Source organism: Nerophis ophidion, linkage group LG19 (assembly GCF_033978795.1).
Source record: "Nerophis ophidion isolate RoL-2023_Sa linkage group LG19, RoL_Noph_v1.0, whole genome shotgun sequence".
In the NCBI taxonomy this organism is placed as follows: domain Eukaryota; kingdom Metazoa; phylum Chordata; class Actinopteri; order Syngnathiformes; family Syngnathidae; genus Nerophis; species Nerophis ophidion.
Genome location: NC_084629.1, coordinates 1278652 through 1291606, shown reverse-complemented (window position 1 = coordinate 1291606; position 12955 = coordinate 1278652). Strand labels below are relative to the sequence as shown.

The 12955-nt window shown below is 43.7% G+C and overlaps 1 protein-coding gene across 2 annotated transcripts in view; it reads right to left on the bottom strand.

Moving 5' to 3' along the window:
* Positions 1–12955, bottom strand: part of LOC133537856 (sodium channel protein type 2 subunit alpha-like) — a 137564-nt gene that overhangs the window by 90140 nt on the left and 34469 nt on the right. Inside the window, exons 2-6 of one of the 2 annotated variants that reach the window (XM_061878941.1) lie at positions 11386–11702; positions 4988–5106; positions 3049–3138; positions 2843–2971; positions 2218–2309 (exon numbers count right to left, since the gene is read on the bottom strand). In XM_061878941.1, coding sequence (XP_061734925.1) covers positions 2218–2309; positions 2843–2971; positions 3049–3138; positions 4988–5106; positions 11386–11649 — 694 coding nt within the window. In that variant the 5' untranslated portion in view covers positions 11650–11702. Of the gene's footprint in view, positions 1–2217; positions 2310–2842; positions 2972–3048; positions 3139–4987; positions 5107–11385; positions 11703–12955 lie in introns of those variants that run through there. The other variant, XM_061878939.1, reaches the window with a different exon arrangement.

Below are 12955 nucleotides of genomic sequence, written 5' to 3'. Positions count from 1 at the left end.
CACTGTGAATTGTTCCTGTTTGCGGATGACTCGGCCCTGCTGGTATCCGTCAAGGACAAGTCACAGGTGGAACAAATCCTCAGTGCTGAACTCCTCAATATTTGCACCTGGCTCGCCGACAACAAGCTATCCATACACTTAGGTAAAAGGGAATCCATCCTATTTGGGTCCCATATCAAACTTAAGAAGGTCAGTGACTTGACTATAAAAGTGGGTGACATTGTTATCACCAGGAAGGATGAGATCACCTACCTAGCTTCCATTCTAGAGGCTAATCTTTCCTGTGATAAAATGGCAACCAAGGTGATCAAAAAGGTCAACCAAAGAACCAGATTCCTCTACAGAATCTCCTCTCTGGTCAATAAAAGCACCTTGAAGATTCTAGCGGGAACTCTCATTCAACCCTTTCTTGATTACGCTTGCACCTCCTGGTACCCCAGCACCTCCAAAACCCTCAAATCTAGACTCCAAACATCCCAGGTCAAGTTAGTCGGGTTACTTTTAGACCTCCACCCCAGATCACACCTCAATCCAACCCACTTGTCCAAAGTGGGCTGGCTCAGGGTGGAGGACCGAGTAAAACAACTTGCACTGAGCCTAGTCTATAAAATGCACTACACCTCCCTGATACCCAAGTACATGTCAAACTATTTCCTTAACGTAAATGAGCGCCATAACCACAACACTAGGGGGAGCTCCACAAACCACGCTAAACCCAGATTCCCATCCAATAAAGGTCTTAACTCATTCTCCTTCTATGCCACATCAATGTGGAATGCACTCCCAACAGGTGGAAGAGTAAGTGCATCTCTATCCTCCTTCAAAAGCGCACTAAAAGAACACAACCCTAGACTAACACCCTCCCCCTCCAGATCCCACCTCACCGGATTGTAAATAATCAAATGTATATACTTGTTCTTATGCTATGTGAACTGACTATGTTCTCTGCTGGCTGTACATATCCTACTAAGTCACACCTACACTGTTTCAATGTCCATTTCTCACATGATGCCGTTGTTTGATGACTGAAGTACTGATATCAACCAAACCTAAACCATAACGTCCAGTTTGAGTTCCAGTATGTGGTGTGAGTCAAAAAGTAGGTATTCAGCATAAGCTATTTCAACAAAAGCTGTAACTTTGCCTTAACACTACATACTTTGAAATGATGACAATGTTTCACAGACAAAAGCATGGTTGTGCCTTGGCGTCATCTCTACACCAAATAGTAGCAAACCTTTACGTGGAGGACATGGACAAGAGAGCTCTGAGCTCTTTTAACGGAACAGCACCAAGTCATTGCTCCAGATATGTGGATGACACATGGGTGAATATCGGAAACCAAGAAGTGCAAGCCTTCACTGAGCACATGAACTCATGTGGACAAAAACAACAAGTTCACAGGTGAGGATGTCAAAGACAGTAAGTTGCCTTTTTTGGACTGCAAGTCCACATTGGAGAAAACAGCCATTTAGCCTCCAACAAATAACAGGAGTTAGAAAGGTGAGCAGAACGCCAATTGTGCCATTTGTTTACAACTGAATGGAATGCTAACGTGGGTTATTCAGACTCTTTTGGACCTGGAGTCGTCGATCCACAGCAGTCTTTCTGCCACACAATATTTCAATGCTAACAAAGGGAAATGACACTTGAACGACTGTCGCTGGCTTCGACAGTTAGGATTGCTTGTTTGCATCAAAGCAGTTGTTTTTCTCTTCGATAGGCCAAAACCGTCCTTGCTCAGGCACACCATCATAGTTTTGAGTATAAATATTTGGGGTATTGGCACCAGCCGCCGGACTAAATCTGACCAACCTAAGTCTATGAGCAAGAAGTGATGAAACCTACTCGGGTGAGAGGCAAAACGTCTCCTAACACAAACCAAACAGTCCAGTAGCGATGGATTGAATGCCCTGAGATTTCAATGAGCTGATGAATGACAAGTGCAAAGTCACGGAATGTGTAGCTGGAGTTTACAGTGCACTAACACTTCTTGGAGTCACACTCATTAGCATTAGAGCTATGGACACACAAAAGGGCGTGTAATAGTCATAGTTTTAAGTAAGTCTATGCAAGTATGGACACACTGTGAGCGCATACGAGCACTGTAAGTAGCAATACGTACTAAGCATTACAGTTCAATGCATTCCAAGACAAACAGATGTGTGAACAACAATGCAAGATAATCCCTTATATTGCGTAATTGTCATGACTTACCTGGGATCACAGAAATAGCCTTGAAAGCTCTCAGTACTCTAAATGTGCGAAGAGCTGAAAAGTTTCCGAGGTTTACGAACTCGGTGACATACCTGCAAGAAAACATACAACTAAAACTTGAGATTTGACCTGGAAGAAGTCACGAGTGAAAAAGGCACAAAAGGTCGATACATCAAGGGTTATCAAAGCCTCTCTGGTTGTGTTTGGAACTGAGGCCGCTCTTATCTTACAGACACATCTTTCCATGTAAGTATGGAGACATATTCTTTAGAAACCAAGTTGTGAGGTACCCCAACTTTATGTCCCATTCTTTTTATTCTTAAGTATAGAGACATGTTCTTTAGAAACCAAGTTGTGAGGTACCCCAACTTTATGTCCCATTCTTTTATTCTTTCCATGCTGCCTCTTGGGAATTAAGAAATATGAGACACGCTGATAATACACACTTGTACATTGCTGATGTTACGTTACATGTTTGTTTGCCTTTCATTAAAAGGCTTGAAATTACACAGCTGCCATATATTATTGTAGGAATTGTACCAAATTCCCTACATGCAAAGCCATCCATAAACATGTGTCACTTCCTCTGTTGCTAAAGTGATAACCATTTCATGAAAATACTCACGCCATAACAATGACGGAGAAGTCCAGCCAGTTCCATGGATCCCTCAGAAAGGTGAACTTCCCTATGCAAAACCCCCGGGCTAAAATTTTAACCAGGGATTCAAAGGTGTAAATTCCAGTAAAGGTGTATCTATTGGAGACAAAAACAAATGTCTTCATCATGACTATCAATATTGGTTTTACTGTGTGAGAAAATAAGATACTTACTCCACATTCTTTGCCCAGTCAGGCGGCTTATTGAGTGTCATAAATGCACAGTTGGTGAGGATAGTGCACATGATCACCACGCTGAATAATGTACACACTGGGGTCAAGGAAAAGGAGCTCCTAAAATCACTATTGTGTATTCATCTCCAGTCCAATAGACTGCATTGACAAATACAATATCTGAACAATCATATAGCATTCATCTATAAGACTTGACTTCACTCAACTCAATCTGAAAAGATTGCATGATCTGCTAAATACTACAATTGTGTGTCCTGCACACACCAAATGTACTTTTTACATTTGGTATTCAAGCAACAATTCGGAAACGGATTGAAATGGAAATGATGTAAAATGTATCAAATAAATGATCATTCACGTGTAAAAATGTGTGTCACTGAACTTTAGAGGGAACAACTTTGAAAGAGCTCAAAACTAACCTAAATCATAAAAAAACCCAGCTTGGTTATTTTTCAAATACTGTATCCCAGAATTGGCATACAAGTAACTAAATACACAATCTGGCAATTTTATAGCCGCAGAATCATGAACATGAAACAGAAGTGGTCATGATTTGCTTTGAAGTGCTGGCACAGGAGCGCTTCTTGCTCCTTTACACTCATCATATTTGTCATGAAAAATAAAAAGATTGATTCATTTCATTTATATTTTGAAACATACAACCAGAGTTATTTTTCAGTGTCGAAAAACAATAACACTGAAAAATAACTTTGCTTGTATGTTTCAAAATATAAATGAAATGAATCAATCTTTTTATTTTTTTTCATTTCATTTTTCTTTTTTTTTTTTTTCATTTTTCAGTGTCGAAAAACAATAAGGCTTCATGGTGGCAGAGGGGTTAGTGCGTCTGCCTCACAATACGAAGGTCCTGCAGTCCTGGGTTCAAATCCAGGCTCGGGATCTTTCTGTGTGGAGTTTGCATGTTCTCCCCGTGAGTGCGTGGGTTCCCTCCGGGTACTCCGGCTTCCTCCCACCTCCAAAGACATGCACCTGGGGATAGGCCCCTCCCACCTCCAAAGACATGCACCTGGGGATAGGCCCCTCCCACTTCCAAAGACATGCACCTGGGGATGGGCCCCTCCCACCGCCAAAGACATGCACCTGGGGATAGGCCCCTCCCACCGCCAAGGACATGCACCTGGGGATAGGCCCCTCCCACCGCCAAAGACATGCACCTGGGGATAGGCCCCTCCCACCGCCAAGGACATGCACCTGGGGATAGGCCCCTCCCACCGCCAAAGACATGCACCTGGGGATAGGCCCCTCCCACCGCCAAGGACATGCACCTGGGGATAGGCCCCTCCCACTGCCAAAGACATGCACCTGGGGATAGGCCCCTCCCACTTCCAAAGACATGCACCTGGGGATAGGCCCCTCCCACCTCCAAAGACATGCACCTGGGGATAGGCCCCTCCCACCTCCAAAGACATGCACCTGGGGATAGGCCCCTCCCACCTCCAAAGACATGCACCTGGGGATAGGTTGATTGGCAACACTAAATGGTCCCTAGTGTGTGAATGTTGTCTGTCTATCTGTGTTGGCCCTGTGATGAGGTGGCGACTTGTCCAGGGTGTACCCCACCTTCCGCCCGATTGTAGCTGAGATAGGCGCCAGCGCCCCCCGCGACCCCGAAAGCGAATAAGCGGTAGAAAATGGATGGATGTAAAAACAATAACTAAAACAATGATAATGAACTGTCAGCAGAAATGAAAAACTAAAGCTTTGTTTTTCAATGGAGATGTTTGTGTTTCCATGAATTGATGAAATGTTGCTGAATTAGAAAGAATTGTTGCTGCAGATGTTGTACAGAAGATTAGATTAGATTAGATCGTACTTTATTGCCCGTGGATCTCCAGCACCTGAAAGCGAGCTGCTGGGGAGCAAAGATGACCTTTGGTAAACATTGCAAAAAGGATATGAGTGAACCAAAATCCAAATGGATATTCTTCTCAGCGGGTTAAAAGGATTCAAGAGATACAAGGCAGAAGCAGCGTTGAAACGGAAGATGACATTTCCTTTGTTTATTACTATAAAAGTCTGAGGGGGAGACAAAAAGACAGAAGATGAATCATATCAGGACAGACACTTGACCCGCTTGTTCTCTAACCAGGACTGACCAACTGCTGATGGACCTCATCTTTTCACTCTTTTATTCTTCTCCACTCTCACTCTTTTATTCTTGTCCACTCTCACTCTTTTATTCTTGTCCACTCTCACTCTTTTATTCTTCTCCACTCTCACTCTTTTATTCTTGTCCACTCTCACTCTTTTATTCTTCTCCACTCTCACTCTTTTATTCTTGTCCACTCTCACTCTTTTATTCTTCTCCACTCTCACTCTTTTATTCTTGTCCACTCTCACTCTTTTATTCTTGTCCACTCTCACTCTTTTATTCTTCTCCACTCTCACTCTTTTATTCTTGTCCACTCTCACTCTTTTATTCTTCTCCACTCTCACTCTTTTATTCTTCTCCACTCTCACTCTTTTATTCTTGTCCACTCTCACTCTTTTATTCTTGTCCACGCTAATCAATCTCGACTTGGCTCCGTCTTCCTTTTGTCCTCTCAAGTCGTATGAAAGCACACATGTCTTTATGGAAGTATTATTCTAGCAAAACACTTTGCAAATGACTAAGCCAATCTGTGTGTGTCTGCCTTCTAACTTGTGTGTGTCTGTGTTCTAACATGTGTGTGTGTGTCCGCCTTCTAACTTGTGTGTGTGTGTCTGTGTTCTAACGTGTGTGTGTGTCCGCCTTCTAACTTGTGTGTGTCTGTGTTCTAACATGTGTGTGTGTCCGCCTTCTAACTTGTGTGTGTGTGTCTGTGTTCTAACGTGTGTGTGTGTCCGCCTTCTAACTTGTGTGTGTGTGTCTGTGTTCTAACGTGTGTGTGTGTCCGCCTTCTAACTTGTGTGTGTCTGTGTTCTAACATGTGTGTGTGTCCGCCTTCTAACTTGTGTGTGTGTGTCTGTGTTCTAACGTGTGTGTGTGTCCGCCTTCTAACTTGTGTGTGTGTGTCTGTGTTCTAACGTGTGTGTGTGTCCGCCTTCTAACTTGTGTGTGTCTGTGTTTTAACGTGTGTGTGTGTCCGCCTTCTAACTTGTGTGTGTCTGTGTTCTAACGTGTGTGTGTGTCCGCCTTCTAACTTGTGTGTGTCTGTGTTCTAATGTGTGTGTGTGTCCGCCTTCTAACTTGTGTGTGTCTGTGTTCTAACGTGTGTGTGTGTCCGCCTTCTAACTTGTGTGTGTGTGTCTGTGTTCTAACGTGTGTGTGTGTCCGCCTTCTAACTTGTGTGTGTCTGTGTTTTAACGTGTGTGTGTGTCCGCCTTCTAACTTGTGTGTGTCTGTGTTCTAATGTGTGTGTGTGTCCGCCTTCTAACTTGTGTGTGTCTGTGTTCTAACGTGTGTGTGTGTCCGCCTTCTAACTTGTGTGTGTCTGTGTTTTAACGTGTGTGTGTGTCCGCCTTCTAACTTGTGTGTGTGTGTCTGTGTTCTAACGTGTGTGTGTGACCGCCTTCTAACTTGTGTGTGTCTGTGTTCTAACGTGTGTGTGTGTCCGCCTTCTAACTTGTGTGTGTCTGCCTTCTAACTTGTGTGTGTCTGTGTTCTAACGTGTGTGTGTGTCCGCCTTCTAACTTGTGTGTGTGTGTCTGTGTTCTAACGTGTGTGTGTGTCCGCCTTCTAACTTGTGTGTGTCTGTGTTTTAACGTGTGTGTGTGTCCGCCTTCTAACTTGTGTGTGTCTGTGTTCTAACGTATGTGTGTGTCCGCCTTCTAACTTGTGTGTGTCTGCCTTCTAACTTGTGTGTGTCTGTGTTCTAACGTGTGTGTGTCCGCCTTCTAACTTGTGTGTGTCCGCCTTCTAACTTGTGTGTGTCTGTGTTCTAGCTTGTGTGTGTCCGCCCTCTAACTTGTGTGTGTGTGTCTGTGTTCTAATGTGTGTGTGTGTCTGCCTTCTAACTTGTGTGTGTCTGTGTTCTAATGTGTGTGTGTGTGTGTCTGCCTTCTAACTTGTGTGTCTGTGTTCTAGCTTGTGTGTGTCCGCCTTCTAACTTGTGTGTGTCTGTGTTCTAACTTGTGTGTGTCTGTGTTCTTATGTGTGTGTGTCTGCCTTCTAACTTGTGTGTCTGTGTTCTAGCTTGTGTGTGTCTGTGTTCTAGCTTGTGTGTGTCTGTGTTCTAACTTGTGTGTGTCTGTGTTCTAACTTGTGTGTGTCCGCCTTCTAACTTGTGTGTGTCTGTGTTCTAGCTTGTGTGTGTCCGCCCTCTAACTTGTGTGTGTCTGTGTTCTAACTTGTGTGTGTCTGTGTTCTTATGTGTGTGTGTCTGCCTTCTAACTTGTGTGTCTGTGTTCTAGCTTGTGTGTGTCTGTGTTCTAACTTGTCTGTGTCTGTGTTCTAACTTGTGTGTGTCCGCCTTCTAACTTGTGTGTGTCTGTGTTCTAGCTTGTGTGTGTCCGCCCTCTAACTTGTGTGTGTGTGTCTGTGTTCTAATGTGTGTGTGTGTCTGCCTTCTAACTTGTGTGTGTCTGTGTTCTAATGTGTGTGTGTGTGTGTCTGCCTTCTAACTTGTGTGTCTGTGTTCTAGCTTGTGTGTGTCCGCCTTCTAACTTGTGTGTGTCTGTGTTCTTATGTGTGTGTGTCTGCCTTCTAACTTGTGTGTCTGTGTTCTAGCTTGTGTGTGTCTGTGTTCTAACTTGTGTGTGTCTGTGTTCTAGCTTGTGTGTGTCCGCCTTCTAACTTGTGTGTGTCTGTGTTCTAACTTGTGTGTGTCTGTGTTCTAACTTGTGTGTGCCTGTGTTCTAGCTTGTGTGTCTGTGTTCTAACTTGTGTGTGTCTGTGTTCTAACTTGTGTCTGTGTTCTAGCTTGTGTGTCTGTGTTCTAGCTTGTGTGTCTGTGTTCTAACTTGTGTGTGTCTGTGTTCTAGCGTGTGTGTGACTGTGTTCTAGCTTGTGTGTGTCTGTGTTCTAGCTTGTGTGTGTCTGTGTTCTAACTTGTGTGTGTCTGTGTTCTAGCTTGTGTGTGTCTGCCTTCTAACTTGTGTTTGTCCGCGTTCTAACTTGTGTGTGTCTGTGTTCTAGCTTGTGTGTGTCTGTGTTCTAACTTGTGTGTGTCTGTGTTCTAGCTTGTGTGTCTGTGTTCTAACTTGTGTGTGTCTGTGTTCTAACTTGTGTGTGTCTGTGTTCTAGCTTGTGTGTGTCTGTGTTCTAACTTGTGTGTGTTTGTGTTCTAGCTTGTGTGTGTCTGTGTTCTAACTTGTGTGTGTCTGTGTTCTAGCTTGTGTGTGTCTGTGTTCTAACTTGTGTGTGTCTGTGTTCTAGCTTGTGTGTGTCTGTGTTCTAGCTTGTGTGTGTCTGTGTTCTAACTTGTGTGTGTCTGTGTTCTAACTTGTGTGTGTCTGTGTTCTAGCTTGTGTGTCTGTGTTCTAGCTTGTGTGTGTCTGTGTTCTAACTTGTGTGTGTCTGTGTTCTAACTTGTGTGTGTTTGTGTTCTAGCTTGTGTGTGTCTGTGTTCTAACTTGTGTGTGTCTGTGTTCTAGCTTGTGTGTGTCTGTGTTCTATCTTGTGTGTGTCTGTGTTCTAGCTTGTGTGTCTGTGTTCTAACTTGTGTGTGTCTGTGTTCTAACTTGTGTGTGCCTGTGTTCTAGCTTGTGTGTCTGTGTTCTAACTTGTGTGTGTCTGTGTTCTAACTTGTGTGTCTGTGTTCTAGCTTGTGTGACTGTATTCTAGCTTGTGTGTCTGTGTTCTAACTTGTGTGTGTCTGTGTTCTAGCTTGTGTGTGTCTGTGTTCTAGCTTGTGTGTCTGTGTTCTAGCTTGTGTGTGTCTGTGTTCTAACTTGTGTGTGTCTGTGTTCTAGCTTGTGTGTGTCTGCCTTCTAACTTGTGTGTGTCCGCGTTCTAACTTGTGTGTGTCTGTGTTCTAGCTTGTGTGTGTCTGTGTTCTAACTTGTGTGTGTCTGTGTTCTAGCTTGTGTGTCTGTGTTCTAACTTGTGTGTGTCTGTGTTCTAACTTGTGTGTGTCTGTGTTCTAGCTTGTGTGTGTCTGTGTTCTAACTTGTGTGTGTTTGTGTTCTAGCTTGTGTGTGTCTGTGTTCTAACTTGTGTGTGTCTGTGTTCTAGCTTGTGTGTGTCTGTGTTCTAACTTGTGTGTGTCTGTGTTCTAGCTTGTGTGTGTCTGTGTTCTAGCTTGTGTGTGTCTGTGTTCTAACTTGTGTGTGTCTGTGTTCTAACTTGTGTGTGTCTGTGTTCTAGCTTGTGTGTCTGTGTTCTAGCTTGTGTGTGTCTGTGTTCTAACTTGTGTGTGTCTGTGTTCTAACTTGTGTGTGTTTGTGTTCTAGCTTGTGTGTGTCTGTGTTCTAGCTTGTGTGTCTGTGTTCTAACTTGTGTGTGTCTGTGTTCTAACTTGTGTGTGCCTGTGTTCTAGCTTGTGTGTCTGTGTTCTAACTTGTGTGTGTCTGTGTTCTAACTTGTGTGTCTGTGTTCTAGCTTGTGTGTGTCTGTGTTCTAACTTGTGTGTCTGTGTTCTAGCTTGTGTGACTGTATTCTAGCTTGTGTGTCTGTGTTCTAACTTGTGTGTGTCTGTGTTCTAGCTTGTGTGTCTGTGTTCTAACTTGTGTGTGCCTGTGTTCTAGCTTGTGTGTCTGTGTTCTAACTTGTGTGTGTCTGTGTTCTAACTTGTGTGTCTGTGTTCTAGCTTGTGTGACTGTATTCTAGCTTGTGTGTCTGTGTTCTAACTTGTGTGTGTCTGTGTTCTAGCTTGTGTGTGTCTGTGTTCTAGCTTGTGTGTCTGTGTTCTAGCTTGTGTGTGCCCGTGTTGTAACTTGAGTTACAAGTTGAGTTTACTATGCACCCCCTCCCTCCCCCAGCCAACAGTTACATCAGCCGAGTAGAAAGACACAAAGACAAAAACAGAGACACAAAGACAGAAACAGAGACACAAAGACAGAAACAGAGACACAAAGACAGAAACAGAGACACAAAGACAGAAACAGAGACACAAAGACAGAAACAGAGACTGAGATGCACATAAAAGGAAACTAGAACAAACATTTAAGACACACAAAGGGGGAGCACTTCCAATTTTTACACACTTGTTACTTCATATGTTGACCAGAGGGGGAGCACTTTTAAAAAGCGACACACAGTCAATGTGAAAAACCAAACCCCTCCTTTTTGGGAGCACCCTCACTTAGCGTTAGCACCCTCACTTAAGGTTAGGGTTAGCACCCTCACTTAGGGTTAGCACCCTCACTTAGGGTTAGGGTTAGGGTTAGCACCCTCACTTAGTGTTAGGGTTAGGGTTAGCACCCTCACTTAGGGTTAGCACCCTCACTTAGGGTTAGCACCCTCACTTAGGGTTAGGGTTAGTACCCTCACTTTGGGTTAGGGTTAGTACCCTCACTTTGGGTTAGGGTTAGCACCCTCACTTAGGGTTAGCACCCTCACTTAGGGTTAGCACCCTCACTTAGGGTTAGGGTTAGCACCCTCACTTAGGGTTAGCACCCTCACTTAGGGTTAGCACCCTCACTTAGGGTTAGGGTTAGCACCCTCACTTAGGGTTAGCACCCTCACTTAGGGTTAGGGTTAGCACCCTCACTTAGGGTTAGGGTTAGCACCCTCACTTAGGGTTAGCACCCTCACTTAGGGTTAGGGTTAGCACCCTCACTTAGGGTTAGGGTTAGCACCCTCACTTTGGGTTAGCACCCTCACTTTGGGTTAGCACCCTCACTTTGGGTTAGCACCCTCACTTAGGGTTAGCACCCTCACTTAGATGGATGTCCCCACAAATGAGACCTTCTCTGTTAGATGCAATGGTTTTCAGTCGTGAGACCAACACATGATCACTTGGCTGCCAACTTCTTCTCTGCTGCTCCTATGGAAGCTACTTTTCCTTGTTGGTGTCTCAAGAAGTGTAGAAATAGGAGAACACACACACACACACACACACACACACACACACACACACACACACACACACACACACACACACACACACACACACACACACACACACACACACACACAGATAAAAAAAAACACATTTGCAGATGGTTTTGCTGCAATGTGACTTGGTTGTGTCTGCTTGTGGAAGCTTGGTTGTGTCTGCTTGTGGAAGCTACATGACAGCACTGCTTGTGGAAGCTACATGACAGCACTGCTTGTGGAAGCTACATGACAGCACTGCTTGTGGAAGCTACATGACAGCACTGCTTGTGGAAGCTACATGACAGCACTGCTTGTGGAAGCTACATGACAGCACTGAGGATCCGTCCATTGGTGGACAAGACTGAGAAGAGTCAGTTGAGGTGAACTAAAGCTACCTTTTGATTGCTGTAGTAAGGATCCAAGTCTTCCAGGGGTGTGGACACCATTCCTTTGGGGACGTCCCCGTAGACCAGGGGGAGGGACTTGCCCGCTTCCAAGTCACGACTGGGCTTGAGGTCATCGTCATCGTTGCGCTTTTTCTTTTCCCCCTTCGGTTCTTGGGCGTTTTCGTCAGCGATCTGCTTCTCGATTGCGGCGAGGGACTCCCGACTAAAGCGACGAAAGCTGTCTGGTCCCGGCGGTACAAGCAGCTGCGCCATCTTTTCATCCTGGACCTTCAGAGTCAGCGGCTCGCCTTCTGCATGACAAAGGCCTGAAGAAGGAAGAGTCGGATTTCATTTCAGCCAAAGAAAGAACTTCAGTGATTAAGTCCAGAAGCAGCTTGTCCACATACACAAACATTGAAGGAAGACTTTCTTGCATGAAAGATGCTCCAAACTTTTGGGATAAATTCTACTTGTTCAAGTGGTTTTAATCCAACACACTTTTGACTTTTACTTGTGCACAAACTGTGTCTTTGCTCTGTTAGACGAACTTTCATTACCACGGATCAATTTCTCAGATTTATTTTTTATACTTTGATGACTGCTTGCTCTATTGATCCAGTTTGCTTCTTAGTTAGTTGGACTATCCAATCACTTAGTTAGTTGGACTATCCAATCACTTAGTTAGTTGGACTATCCAATCACTTAGTTAGTTGGACTATCCAATCACTTAGTTAGTTGGACTATCCAATCACTTAATTAGTTGGACTATCCAATCACTTAGTTAGTTGGACTATCCAATCACTTAGTTAGTTGGACTATCCAATCACTTAGTTAGTTGGACTATCCAATCACTTAGTTAGTTGGACTATCCAATCACTTAGTTAGTTGGACTATCACATCACTTAGTTAGTTGGACTATCCAATCACTTAGTTAGTTGGACTATCCAATCACTTAGTTGGTTGGACTATCCAATCACTTAGTTAGTTGGACTATCCAATCACTTAGTTAGTTGGACTATCACATCACTTAGTTAGTTGGACTATCCAATCACTTAGTTAGTTGGACTATCCAATCACTTAGTTAGTTGGACTATCACATCACTTAGTTAGTTGGACTATCCAATCACTTAGTTAGTTGGACTATCCAATCACTTAGTTGGTTGGACTATCCAATCACTTAGTTAGTTGGACTATCCAATCACTTAGTTAGTTGGACTATCACATCACTTAGTTAGTTGGACTATCCAATCACTTAGTTAGTTGGACTATCCAATCACTTAGTTAGTTGGACTATCACATCACTTAGTTAGTTGGACTATCCCATCACTTAGTTAGTTGGACTATCCAATCACTTAGTTAGTTGGACTATCCAATCACTTAGTTAGTTGGACTATCCAATCACTTAGTTAGTTGGACTATCCAATCACTTAGTTAGTTGGACTATCCAATCACTTAGTTGGTTGGACTATCCAATCACTTAGTTAGTTGGACTATCCAATCACTTAGTTAGTTGGACTATCACATCACTTAGTTAGTTGGACTATCCAATCACTTAGTTAGTTGGACTATCCAATCACTT